The sequence below is a fragment of the Saccopteryx bilineata genome, chromosome 7, assembly GCF_036850765.1.
Source record: "Saccopteryx bilineata isolate mSacBil1 chromosome 7, mSacBil1_pri_phased_curated, whole genome shotgun sequence".
Lineage (NCBI taxonomy): Eukaryota > Metazoa > Chordata > Mammalia > Chiroptera > Emballonuridae > Saccopteryx > Saccopteryx bilineata.
Window position 1 is genome coordinate 49,564,054 of NC_089496.1, and position 13,077 is coordinate 49,577,130.

At 48.9% G+C, this 13,077-nt stretch overlaps 1 protein-coding gene across 2 annotated transcripts in view; it reads left to right on the forward strand.

Moving 5' to 3' along the window:
- BMPER (BMP binding endothelial regulator) overlaps window positions 1–13,077 on the forward strand; it is a 234,182-nt gene that overhangs the window by 134,712 nt on the left and 86,393 nt on the right. For both annotated transcript variants that reach the window (XM_066239762.1, XM_066239763.1), the window contains exons 10-11: window positions 1,005–1,109; window positions 6,444–6,489. In XM_066239762.1, the coding sequence (XP_066095859.1) occupies window positions 1,005–1,109; window positions 6,444–6,489 (151 nt within the window). The remainder of the gene's footprint in view (window positions 1–1,004; window positions 1,110–6,443; window positions 6,490–13,077) is intronic.

A 13,077-nucleotide genomic window follows, 5' to 3' on the forward strand; every position in this document is an offset into this window, starting at 1 on the left:
TTTTTAGCAAAATTTGCTGCCTAGAGCCATAAGCCCGGTAAGGAAGGAATCATCATGGCTTGTTTTCAGGCCCAATAGTGTTCTATAGAAAGCCTGTAATCGCTTTTGCCAAAAGCAGGGATGCACACCTCTACGTGTTCCCCGGAGGCACAGGCTTCCTGTGACTGGGATCGGCAACTGCAGATGATAAAGCCAGTGAGCCAAGGAAAGTCTTCACACCGTTCTTTCTGGGCTAAAAAATGTGTCCCAAAGTGCTTCCCAGCTTTCTGGGAGGACAGTATCTGACAGGCACAAACATGCTTTCGATGGTTCTTGGAGTCCGGGCCCGCGTTTTCTGATAGCTTGACGGTCAGGTGTCTCCCTGGGCGGTGGGAATCGTTTGAATTAGCCTCTGTTCTTGGCATGTTTCTGCCCAGCCTGGTCCAGAACCATGTCACAGCTGGGAATAAACTATCTTTGGACATCTCAATTAACGGCTGGGGCCTGGCACGGCTTGAACCTCTCTGTCCTATCAAATGGGAAAAATGAGACCTTTGCGATTACATCATGTGTGAAAACTCCTGTTTGTCTCCTAATGCAGCAGGGGCAAGATGTGATAGGACTGACTCAGTCGCCCCAGAATTATCTTTATACCCTAGAGAGAACACACACATATACCCCCTCAAATCTAATCTGTCTTACATATATTTTTTAATTTGAGAGAAAGAGAGACATCGACATGTTCTACTTTCTTATGCATTCATTGGTTGATTCCTGAATGTGCCCTGACTGGGAACCCAACCCACAACCTTGGCTATGGGGACAACACTAAGCAGCTGAGCCACAGCTGAAATCTAGCCTTACATTAAGTCGTCTCAGTGCAGGCAGCACCTCAGAGTAATGTAGCTGAGTGACGGCATCCCTCAGGCAGGGTGAGAAACGGTTTCCGTGGCAGGGAATCCCAGCCCTGGACCAGCTCGCCTCTGTCCCCAGCTGACGGCCGCGGCCTGTGCTCTCTCCTCCAGGATGGAGAGATGTGGTCCTCTGTTAACTGCACCATCTGTGCGTGCGTGAGGGGCAAGACGGAGTGTCGCAAGAAGCAGTGTGCTCCGGTCAGCAGCTGCCCACAGGTACGTGCGGAATGCGGGCTGACCGTCCTTTCCCTGGGCGTCCGGGGAAACGCCCTGTGCGTGGGAGGGCCCCGTGGCCACCGAATCCGGGTTCCCTGAAACTTCCACGTTCCCAAATAGCCCCATGCCCCTCGTAAAGCTCGTTCCCACTTGCCTGCAGTTTCCACCCAGATTTTAGTCTTGCCTGAAAATAACTCCCAGGTGGCTCTTGTCCCCTCTCCTGTCTCTGAGTGACTGCGCCCGGTTCTCTGTTTGAGTGCCTCTGGCTCCAGGGAGCTCTGCTCCTGGCGTCCTTTGCGGGGCTTCCTGCTGAACCGCAGCGGCTACCTCCACACCGTCCCCCTGCGGCCTCCCCCGCACCGTCCTCCTGCGGGTCCTCCCCGCACCGTCCCCCTGCGGCCTCCCCCGCACCGTCCTCCTGCGGCCTCCCCCGCACCGCCCTCCTGCGGGTCCCCCGCACCGTCCCCCTGCGGCCTCCCCCGCACCGTCCTCCTGCGGCTCCCTCCGCACCGTCCCCCTGCGGCCTCCCCCGCACCGTCCCCCTGCGGCCTCCCCCGCACCGTCCCCCTGCGGCTTTCTCCGCACCGTCCCCCTGCGGCCTCCCCCGCACCATCCTCCTGCGGGTCCCCCCGCACCATCCTCCTGCAGCCTCCCCCGCACCGTCCTCCTGCGGCTCCCTCCGCACTGTCCTCCTTTCTCTCTCCCTCTTCTCAGATCAGAGCTCTCCTCCCGGCGCCATTCAGAGTAATATGTGCTTGTTTCTCAGTAAGTGTCCCCAGGGTCTTCTGCCCGGCAGTCCCCCCCCCCCCCCCATCGCTCTCTGAGGTTGTCCCTCTCGAGCCCTGACCTCCACGGTCGCCCTGAATGGACATCGCCTCCTTATGGAAACACCTCTTTTCCAAAACCCCACTTCCCACGCGCTGAATAAAGCGGCCATTCTCTTCCGAAGCGTGAGCGTCGCTGAATGGGCCTCAGCAACTTGAAACTTTCTCAAAGTTTTATGCGTTTTGGGAAAATGTCAAATCTGTCCAATACCTTCCAGAGTGAATGAAAAAAAAAACAACCCCCAAAAACAAAATACCCATCCATAGATGCAGGACATGTCCTCCCTTCTCTGTTATCGACAGTCTTTAATTTTATGCACATCTGTTATTATTGTAAACAAAACAGTCCTGTTTTGCTGTCGTGCCAAACCAGGCACAAGGAACAACAGCTGTTGCTATTGCACAACTGCATAAAGGGGGGTGGAGGGAAGGAAAATGAAAGAAGAGGAATAAAAACCCTAAAAAACCCTAATTAGTCTTGCTTTTAAAAGCCTCAGACATAAAACTGAAAAACCTCCCATAAAGAAAGAGAAGGAAAAGAAAATAAAAAAGAAAGAAAGGGGATAGAATCCATTGACTTGAACGTTGTCTGCTTATAAATATTCATTGGGAAAATAAGATCACATCTTTCCTGCCGATCCTGGGGGACCCTCATTGCTAACGACCTCTCGCAGCACAAGTTAGCAAGAACGGGCTTTCTTATTCCACAAGACAAAACGGGGCGCCATGCCAGCCCGGTGGCTCCGGTAACCAGCTCCATGGGCCGCGGTGCAGAGGTGGGCTTCACGTGAGTTCACGGTTTGCATTGTCCCCTGGCTGCGGGACCGATGCTCTCTATGTCACCAGCAGCTTCTTGTTAGCATTTCTTCTTTGTGGACCACGTTGGGGCCAGGGGCACCCACGCCTCCAGGCACTGGCCTCTCCCCACCCCTTGTCGTGTCAAAGCTTGTCAGTGCCCGGCTCCCGCCTTGGGGGCCTCAGTTTCTAGGCATCTTTCCAATCATTCCTCCACTTCACAGTCTCCCTCCAAAGTGGCAGCACAAAGACTTGGGAAGAAAACTTAATTTGACTGTGGAATTCCTGTGAAATGCTTACTTCCCCTCCCCTGCACTGACTGGGGAGGTTTTAACAATCCAGAGTCCTCCTGCTTTCCCTGCTGTCTTCCTGGGCCTATACCTCTCTTTTCCCAGAAGAACGTGTGCCTTGTTGAAGGAGAATTTTTTTTTTTTTTTTTGTATTTTTCTGAAGCTGGAAACGAGGAGAGACAGTCAGACTCTCACATGCGCCCGACCGGGATCCACCCGGCACGCCCACCAGGGGGCGACGCTCTGCCCACCAGGGGGGCAATGCTCTGCCCCTCCAGGGCGTCGCTCTGTCGCGACCAGAGCCACTCTAGCGCCTGGGGCAGAAGCCAAGGAGCCATCCCCAGCGCCTGGGCCATCTTTGCTCCAATGGAGCCTCGGCTGCGGGAGGGGAAGAGAGAGACAGAGAGGAAGGAGAGGGGGAGGGGTGGAGAAGCAGATGGGCGCTTCTCCTGTGTGCCCTGGCTGGGAATTGAACCCGGGACTTCCGCACGCCAGGCCGACGCTCTACCACTGAGCCAACCCGCCAGGGCCAGAGGAGAATTTTGTGATTGTTGGATTCCTTGTCTACCGTCCCTGGCAACTCCCCAGAGGCAAAGGAGTGCCTATGGGGACAGGATCATGGGGACAGGGTTTACCCTCCCTTCCAGTGGGGGCAGGGTTGTTAGGAGACTGTTATCTCATTATCACTAACATGTACTGAGACTTTCTCTGCGGTCACAAGACTGACCCCATTTATGACTATCCCCTTCTTACTGATGAGGTCACAAGACGTCAGGAGCGCCACCGCTAGTTATGTGTAGACCAGGAGCTCTGACTTCTTAGCTTGTGCGTGACTTATTCCCCAGCCAGTCTTACCAGCCCCACTTTCACTCTGTAGAAGTTGATGGTGGTTTCTGGTAGCGTGCAGGTAGAAGAGATCATATCGCCTCCTGTTGTTGGGGCCATGGCTGTAGACAGCTCTGTGGAGCACCTCACTTCATCCCCCTGGGGCCATCATTCCATGGCCTGAGCCAAGCACCTTTGGTTTCATCCTCAAAGGCTTTCCATCCCAGAAGCCAATGGAGACCTGTGTGAGGACTAGAAATAGAGATGAGAGGTTTAGGCAATGTGGACAGGTCGTGATGCCCCAAACCATGGGAGGACCGATTAGGACTGAGGTTTAAATCTTATTCAAAGTCATCATAGCCTTCATGTACCATCTAGGTCTAGCTGACGGAAAAATGAATTAGACATAGTTCTCTTTCTTCAATTATTAACCAACATTTTTTTGAGTCAGTATGATTTTTATTTTGAATACCTAAATTTATTTTTGATGCAACTGACCAGTGGTGAACAAGTGAATGGACCTTACATGAACTTTGTGGCCTTGACACAGGCCTTGGGCCACCTTTCTGTGGTCTCTGCATCTTAGTTTCCTGTAAACAGGCATGTGACACCTACATTTAGAGGGTCATGGTGGCTGTAGCCAGATAGCTCAGTTGGTTAGAAAAGTGGTCCCCAACGTCTGGGCCGCAGACCGGTACCGGTCCGTGGGCCATTTGGTACCGGTCCGCAGAGAAAGAATAAATAACTTACATTATTTCTGTTTTATTTATATTTAAGTCTGAACAATGTTTTATTTTTAAAAAATGACCAGATTCCCTCTGTTACATCCGTCTAAGACTTACTCTTGACGCTTGTCTTGGTCACGTGATACATTTATTCGTCCCACCCTAAAGGCCTGTCTGTGAAAATATTTTCTGACATTAAACCGGTCCATGGCCCAAAAAAGGTTGGGGACCACTGGGTTAGAGCGTCGTCCGGAAATGCAGAGGGTCACTATGAAGTTTAAATGAGATCAAGTACGGAGAATGCACAGCATTCTTCCTAGTGTATTGCAGATCCCAGCAAATCCGACATTTTCTCAGAGATAAAGAGTGAACGAGGGTAAAAATCCAGAGTGGAAGGAACACGGCCTTTAGGGTTACACAAAATACGGTCTAATTTTGGGTTCTACCACCGTTGTGTTGTATGACATCAATTTCTTCCCGAATAGAAGGAGAAATACTCAGCTCATAAAGTTCTTCTGCATCTTTATGATTATTATTATAATATATGATATTAATTAAACCTTAAGTGTTTTAAATTTTTTTTTTTTTCCATTTTTCTGAAGCTGGAAACAGGGAGAGACAGTCAGACAGACTCCCGCATGCGCCCAACCGGGATCTACCCGGCACGCCCACCATGGGGCGACGCTCTGCCCACCAGGGGGCGATGCTCTGCCCATCCTGGGCATCGCCATGTTGCGACCAGAGCCACTCTAGCACCTGAGGCAGAGGCCACAGAGCCATCCCCAGCGCCCGGGCCATCTTTGCTCCAATGGAGCCTCGGCTGCGGGAGGGGAAGAGAGAGACAGAGAGGAAGGTGCGGCGGAGGGGTGGAGAAGCAAATGGGCGCTTCTCCTGTGTGCCCTGGCCGGGAATCGAACCCGGGTCCTCCGCACGCTAGGCCGACGCTCTACCGCTGAGCCAACCGGCCAGGGCCAAACCTTAAGTGTTTTAAATATTAACTTATTAAATCCTTAGAACTAACCCGATGTTGGGTATCATGAGGAGTATCTGGGAGGGTGTTTGGGGTCTTTGTTAATTAGTAGAATGCTCTGGAAATGTCCATCTTTCCTCACACTTCATTTTCTCTGCGAGTCCCACCGAGTCAGAGAGAAGACAATACCATTTTCTGATATGGTCGCTGAGAATATGCTTCCTCTTTGAAATGTCATGTACTAAAGCAAACAACAAAAAAATACATTTTAGGAGATTACACTGTATTTCCAGAAAGGTAATGGAAAACTACTCAGCATTTCGAAACTCTCAGCTTCATTGGCTTTAACTGCAGAACAATTTCCGAAAGAAGAAATAATCTGACTGAACTCGATCTGTAACACAGATATTGTCCGGGTCCACAGACCCGCCCTCGGGTCACGGCTTATTGTTTGCAGGTGCCCCTCCAAGAAGCAACAAAGGATAGAGGTCTCACATGGATTGAGAGGTTGACAGACAATTCCTGTTCGTGTGTGTGCTCTCTTGGTCTATAGAGGGCTAGGTTTGGATGTCAGGGGAAGGGTCAAATCCACACTGCCTCCGTCTCCCCTCCATGTGAGAAAAGTCACACCAGTGAGTCCTGTAGCTATTATATTTCTCAGCGGATGAAAACAGGAAAGTGCTCTGAATGGCTTTGCCTGGCCTGAGAACTTGATACTTGAAACTTCATTTGCACCATCACCATCACCATCTGGGCATGGAGTTCAAGTACAGCTTGGATGGATTTTATTGGTTTATCTGGTATTAGATTTAAAAAAAAGAAGAAGAAGAAAAAAGAAAAAAGAGTTCTGTTCTCAGCAGACCCTGTTTGTTAACATTAAACTTATTTGTTTTTCTCTTGACTAGGGTAAAATTCTCAACAGGAAAGGATGCTGTCCTATTTGCACTGAAAGTAAGTTTATTCTTTTGGAAATGTGCTATTAATATTTATTTTGATTTTTATAGTGCAACAAGGAAAATGGTGGTATTCTTTTTCCTCACATGCTGTTTCTGTTGGTATAGGATGGACTCCTCCCACTTCCCTACCAACACTTTAAATCAATTACAGTCCTCTCCAGAAGCACAAGGGAGACAAATGTAGCTGTTTCCATTGGAATTGGTTGCTCTGAGAAATTTCAAAGATAAATGGTGTGATGGGGTTTTAAGAAGGACCAGATATTTTAGGTTACGTTTTAACTGCTAATCACATTTGCAGTCCTCGCGGCTCAGATAATGGTCTCCAGAAAAACCAAACATTGTATAATACATAATCTAGGAGGGATTTTCCTTCTATCCTTACAAAGCCAAACAGCAGTACTGACTTCCTCCACCCTCAGCCTCACCCCTACCTACCTCGTCACCGTTTCACCCGGGCGCATCTGATATTGCTGTTGGCAAAGATAAAGCAAGAGGTCTTGGGTCGGGCGATGGTTTGGCCATGCCGGGATGTTTAGCTGAGCTCTAACGTGGCCTATTCCAAAAGCTGTCTGAGGCTGCACTTCTCATCACACAGACCAGGACCGGCAACGGGTCTCGTGGCCTCCCCACGTGCACACAGGTGCCTGGATCTGTTAGTAGATCCAAGTCTTCCTCAAATGTTGATGGTGTCGAGATAGCTTTCTGAAGTGTTTCACTGAAAGGAGAATTAGTAATATCATGATCAAATTAGCTTCCATGCATCAAAAGCAGAATTAACCAGCCGTGATGTCTATTGGAAAGTATTTTATAAGCTGGACAGGCTGAGAGAGATGGGCTGTGTGGATGGTTGAAAGCAGCTTTTTATGTGGGAATGGGTTTGTTTATTCTACTTGTCTAACATATTTTGGATAGTAGATACAGTGCTTTTATATATATGTGAGGATATATACTATTATTTATATTACATATATATATATTCTCTCATATATATGTCACAAAGCTTTGAGTGGAAAGCCATTAAATAATTATACATTATACACTGGATAAAAATACTGATTGAATCAATGAATTTAAATTATAGATTTAATTTAGAAAACCTTTTTTTTTAACAAGATAATGCAGTACATGAAATAACTCAAAGGAGGCCAACAAAATACAACTTAGTGGAGCCCAGGAATTAATGCAGAAAGAAGAATTGGCTATGATGAACACACCAGTTAATTTCGAAACACATGTATTCTTAATCATGCGCCCAGGAGAGCCTCTGGGGGAAGCGTTGTTTACAGATGGTTTGGCGCTGCCTCCAGCTCAAGTCCTCCGTGGATGAGCAGAGCCTACATTTACAATTTTCCTTTTTCCTTCATCCCTGGATCTGTTAGTCAAGTGGTTTGCATTTCCCTAGAAAGTGTCTCCCAGTTGACACTTCACAGGAGCCCCTCAGATTGTCTAGCAAGCGCTTTCAGTCTGCCTGAGCACAGATAGGTTACATACGCCCTTCGCCGCGCTTCACAGGAACACATGGCCGGTCTTGTACAGAGACAGCCTGGCTCTCGGATTACCTGACTTGGTCACGCAAGAATCAAGGTGGTGATTATTGAGGGAATTGAGAGAAAAGCTGCATTTCATTACTGGTTTATTCAGTAATGGATAAACCATTATTAGTTCCATATCTAGAATACTAGTGTCTTATCAGGAAAAAAAAAATAAGAGGAAGAAGAGAAATGGAAGGCTAGGCGTGACAAAAATTAAAGCAAGGTCCCAAGCAGTCCTATTAATATCATGTGATGCATGTGAAGGAACCCATGACATCTGTCACTGAGAGAGGCAACTGGCAAGAGAGAATGCCAGCCAGCTGGGAGGGGCATCAGGGAGACCATGAACTTCGTGCACCTGCGTCCAGCAGCTCAGTGTGGGTGGAGCCCCGGCCGGTGGTTTTCGGTCCGGTTCTAAATGACATCCTCAGATGGCCGTTCCCTCGTCCCCTCTAGTGTTCTTTCCCTGTGTTTACTCGTCCGTGCTGTCCAGCGGCGTGTCCACGGGGCTGCAGAACACACCCTACTGGGAGAGCTTGACTTGTTCAGAATGAGTTAAGAGCCGAGATGGCTTCCAAATATCCCCCAACGGCCAGATCTTTGTAACACATCCGGGTAGACTTTATCTGATGTCCTTGCGCTGGGACCACAGGGACTTCTAGTTTTTGAAATTCACTTGTCAATACAACCAGGGTCCAGACGAAATCTCAGGGCTTGCTTTTTCCTCCTCCGTCGATTCTGAGAGTTCTTCTGATATATGGGTTTCTGCAGCAGACAAATGAAGTGAAAACTAAGGCTAGTGTTTTCTAACACTAGAAAAATGACTTCTTTTTTTTTTTTAAAAAAAGATCTTATTTATTGATTTTAGGGGGGGTGGGGAGTAAGAGTTATCAACTCACAGTCGCTACACTTTAGTTGTTCTTTGCTTGCTTGTCGTACCTGCCTTGGTCGGGGAAACCCAGCATTTCGAACCAGCAACCTCAGTGTTCCTGGTGAATGCTTTATCCACTGTGCCGCCACAACCCAGGCAACTGACTTTCATTTTATTAAAGCAAAATCACATACATACACACCCATTAGTTACTGCAGAATTTTCAACCTCAGTGTTACTGATAGTTTGGCCAGATAATTCTTTGTTGGTGGGGCCTGACCTGTGTGTTGTATGATGTTTTAGCAGCGTTTCTGGTCTGTACCAGCTAGATGCAATAACACTCCTGTCCCTGAGCTCGTGATAATCCACATTGTCCCTAGATGTTGCCAATGACCCTCTAGGGAGAAAAAATAGCCCCTGGCTGAGAACCACTAGTCCTCTTAACAGAGGTAACAGCCAAACCGAATGAAAAAAACAAACACCAGCGGGACTTAATCTCAACAGTAGCTTGCTCTCACCACACACGGTGATTAGACGAAGCCCGACAGTAAGGTGAGGATGCCCTTCTGCCAGAGCGAAACAGCACAGACCAGAGGTCTCTGGGTTTTCCTGAGGGGGTTCTGTATGTTTACTGCTTAGCCTACCAGTCCTACCAAAAAACTGCAAAGCCATCATTACATCTCGACTGATGGTAAATCACCATCTCCGCGTTAGTTGGCTAGGATGCTAGAAATTAATTTGAAGCCTGCCTCTAACGGCGCGCGGTTTTGAGTGACAGGCTCTCTCCTGGCTTCATCATCTTATATGGCTGCCCTCTGTGTTACAAGTTTATTTAGTATGTATGCCTGGGAACTATATGCAATCCGTTTTTGGAAGGAGGCAGGGACGAATACTTAGGACCATAGATACACACATACATAGAGACATCAATGAAATGGATTGATTACATAGCTTCAGACCTCTAAAACTTACTCTGATTATTGGTAATAGATGAGTGTCACCTTACTTGAGTAGGGGTGATACTGTGTTGTCCTTTTCTAATTCCTGCCGCATTGACTGGGTTAGTCCGCGCTGGTCGCGCATGGGGCTGTGGCGGACCTCCGGAAGGAACAGGAAAGAGGAAATGACCCAAGGTGCAGGGCAGTTTCTAGAGCTCTCTGTGCAGTCAGTGAGTTTATAATTCTGTAGCTGAGAAGCGGTCATGGCGGTGCTAACTAGCTAGCCTCCCCTGACTGGGAGAGCATTTGCAGGATTGGTCTTTAAAGGGCAATGATGATTCTATCAAAAATGGAAGAAAAAAAAAAAGTGAATCTTCTTCCAATCAGACCCGAAGAAAATGTCGAAAGCACTGGTGTGTTCTAACAGGAGACATTTATTCTCTTTCTCTTTTTCCAATGGGAAGGAATTACAATGTGGTTGGGATGAATTGTTTAAAATAGAAGACGGAAAGTGAGCTAAACAAACTTTATAATGCTTTTGTGCAAGTGCTGTTTCTTGCCCAAGTAGAAGCTGGGGCCCAAAGTGAGTCCCACTGTGCCTGGACTGAGCGTCAGGGGACCGAGAGTTAGGTGCCGAGAAGACCACTGTCCCTCGTGCAGGTAGCACTTGGTTTATGTGAGATGATATTTTACTGTGTGTTGGCACACAGTGGGTGGAATCTTGACCTGACCGCCCAACAGAGGCCTGAATCAGATAAATTCTTTGTTGGCAGAATGTCTGTTTTCAGACATGGAAATAATACTTAGAAGCACAATTTCACAGATAAAGCAGGGATGTGTGTGTGTGTGTGTGTGTGTGTGTGTGTGTGTAGAGAGAGAGAGAGAGAGAGAGAGAGAGAGAGAGAGATGGCCAGTGAGAGAGAATTTAACCCCTTAAGCATCTATAAGACCAGAGGCGACCAGGGCAGCCTGGCCATGGTCTCCTAGATTCGTTCAGCTGTGCCTGTGGCTATATTAGTCCCAACCATTCGAATTCCAACCCAGAAGGAAAGTTCACAGTTACATAAGACAGGGGCGGGTAGGGCTATGCAGAGCACAGATGTGCCTTTAATTGAAATAACCTCAACTCCGTCCCACAAGTAACAGGAAGGATCAGATTCCAGCAGCGCAGGGTGCAAGGAGGCTCCCAGTTGCCAGGTGACCTCTGTAAACCCCCAGGGTCCGTTTCCAGCTGTGTGCAGCGCTGGTGAGTGGGCTGTGCGGTGGTCCCCTGCCTGCTCTGTGCGCCCACCGCGGGGCACTGTGGGGGTGCCCTGGCTGGTTTGGGCACATCCTCCTCAAGTCTCTGGGCATGCCTGCAGATATCTCCAATTAAAGAATAGCTGCAGGCCGGGAAATACAACAACAATTTAATGAAACAGTGACCTTGGGGCCCATTTTATGAGACATCTCCCCCCCAACAGAGGTTCTGCAAATTAGCAATTCTGTGTTTGAGCAAGGTTTCTGACCTCCAAGACTAGAAGCGGCTCCAGGTCCCTTGACACCAAGAGTCTGTCCTTAACTCGGGAAAGCAAGGAAATTTGAAACCGGAGCTCCAGATGCTTGTAGAAGAATTTGTGGTGTTGACTTTAGCCCTGCCAAGGACGTGTTAAACCGAGTGGCCGCTGACCTTTTTGCACGAGCATCTGGAGCTGGGGTTGTCACTGCTCCCGAGACCCATCCGTCCCACACGTGGGTGGCTGGGAAATCCCACGCTGTGGGAACACGGGAGGGAAGAGGATGAAATCTGCTCGTTTTTGTTTTATATGCGGTTCTGTGCTAAGGAAGATGGTGACTTAAATTTTCTGGCTATGAGTTGGTGCAAAGTTGAAGGAAGAATCTGACGTGACAAAGGGTCATCTTTTATCCACCACCTACTGTCAGTCCCCACAGGATGATAGGACCCCATCAGTCTGACTATGAATAGTCATTATCATCATCATCACCAAATAACAGTGGCACTCATGATCACAGCGATGGCAGGAGCCAATACTTACTAAGCACGTGCTCTGTGTCTAAACACTGATGTGGACTGCCTCATTTGGTCTTAGTCCATTCTCTCCACCGTCTTAGGTTCGGGTGGGCTTGGCGGTTAACCAGGATGCCCCGCGTCCCTGGCCGAGCTGGCTTCCTACAAGGCAGTCCGGCCCCAGGGCCTCGGCTGGAATTTCTCCCCTCGACTTCGTGCTCACTTTGTTCTGTTTGACAGCCAGTGGCAGTTGGCAAGAAAAGGGAAGACCAGGAGGGCTTTACAGCTGGCGGTGACGGGAGACTTAGGAAGGAGCTTAGGAGACGTTTCCGATGGCGGAGTGTTTTCCCAACCCCCACCCTGGGGAAAACATAGACGGAAGTGACCAGGCTTTCATCCGCCAGGTGCCATCTGTGCCTCTCTGCCCACGTGCAGGGCAGGGAGGGTCGGGTGCTCAGCACTCGCCCCCTCAATCAGACTGGCTTGGTTTTCCACGTCCACTCATTTTCCCAGGGTTTTTCCCCGCCCCCTCTTGGTAACTCAGGGCTGAGGGATTTCCAGTGGCTAGTGACGATCACCCCCAAATTTCCTTACTTACTATATTACACTGTGGACAGTTTTAAACTGAAAATGAATGGGGCGTGAATCTCCATCAGGAGCGAGGAATAGTGAAGCTGCCCTGCCTGGAAAGCCCACCAGCACGTGGGCTTCGTGGGACTGTGGACCCGAGGCCGAGGTCAGCCCTCCCCCTCCTCAGGCAAGGACACGGAGGTTCCCATTCGCTGTGGTAGTAGTCACTGGACTGACCGAGACGAGAATCGGCGTTGTTGTTGTTGTTTTTAAACCTCCTAGTCTAGTACTGATTCCATCATATCCTATGGCTTCCCTAGGTCTTTGCTTGGGAAAGTCATTTTTACCGTAAGTGTACCCTTATTAAATCATTCGATTAAAAGCAACTTTCTTGCCTAATTTTGAAACATAGACTTTGTACATAAAGATGTATGAACCTCGTGGTTGAACTGCTGGTGCACTTCCTGCAAGGCTGCCATCTTGAATCCGAAGAGATGCTGGAACCCAGTTTTGACCAGAGGAACTGATGACTGAAACCCCTTCACAGGGGCATCCCTACCCTAACACACAGCTAAGTGAGAACACAGACGAAGCAGGCAGCCCCTAACTAGCTCCGACACGGCAAAGCGCACTTGGTGGGAAGTACTGTCTAGTCAATGACACG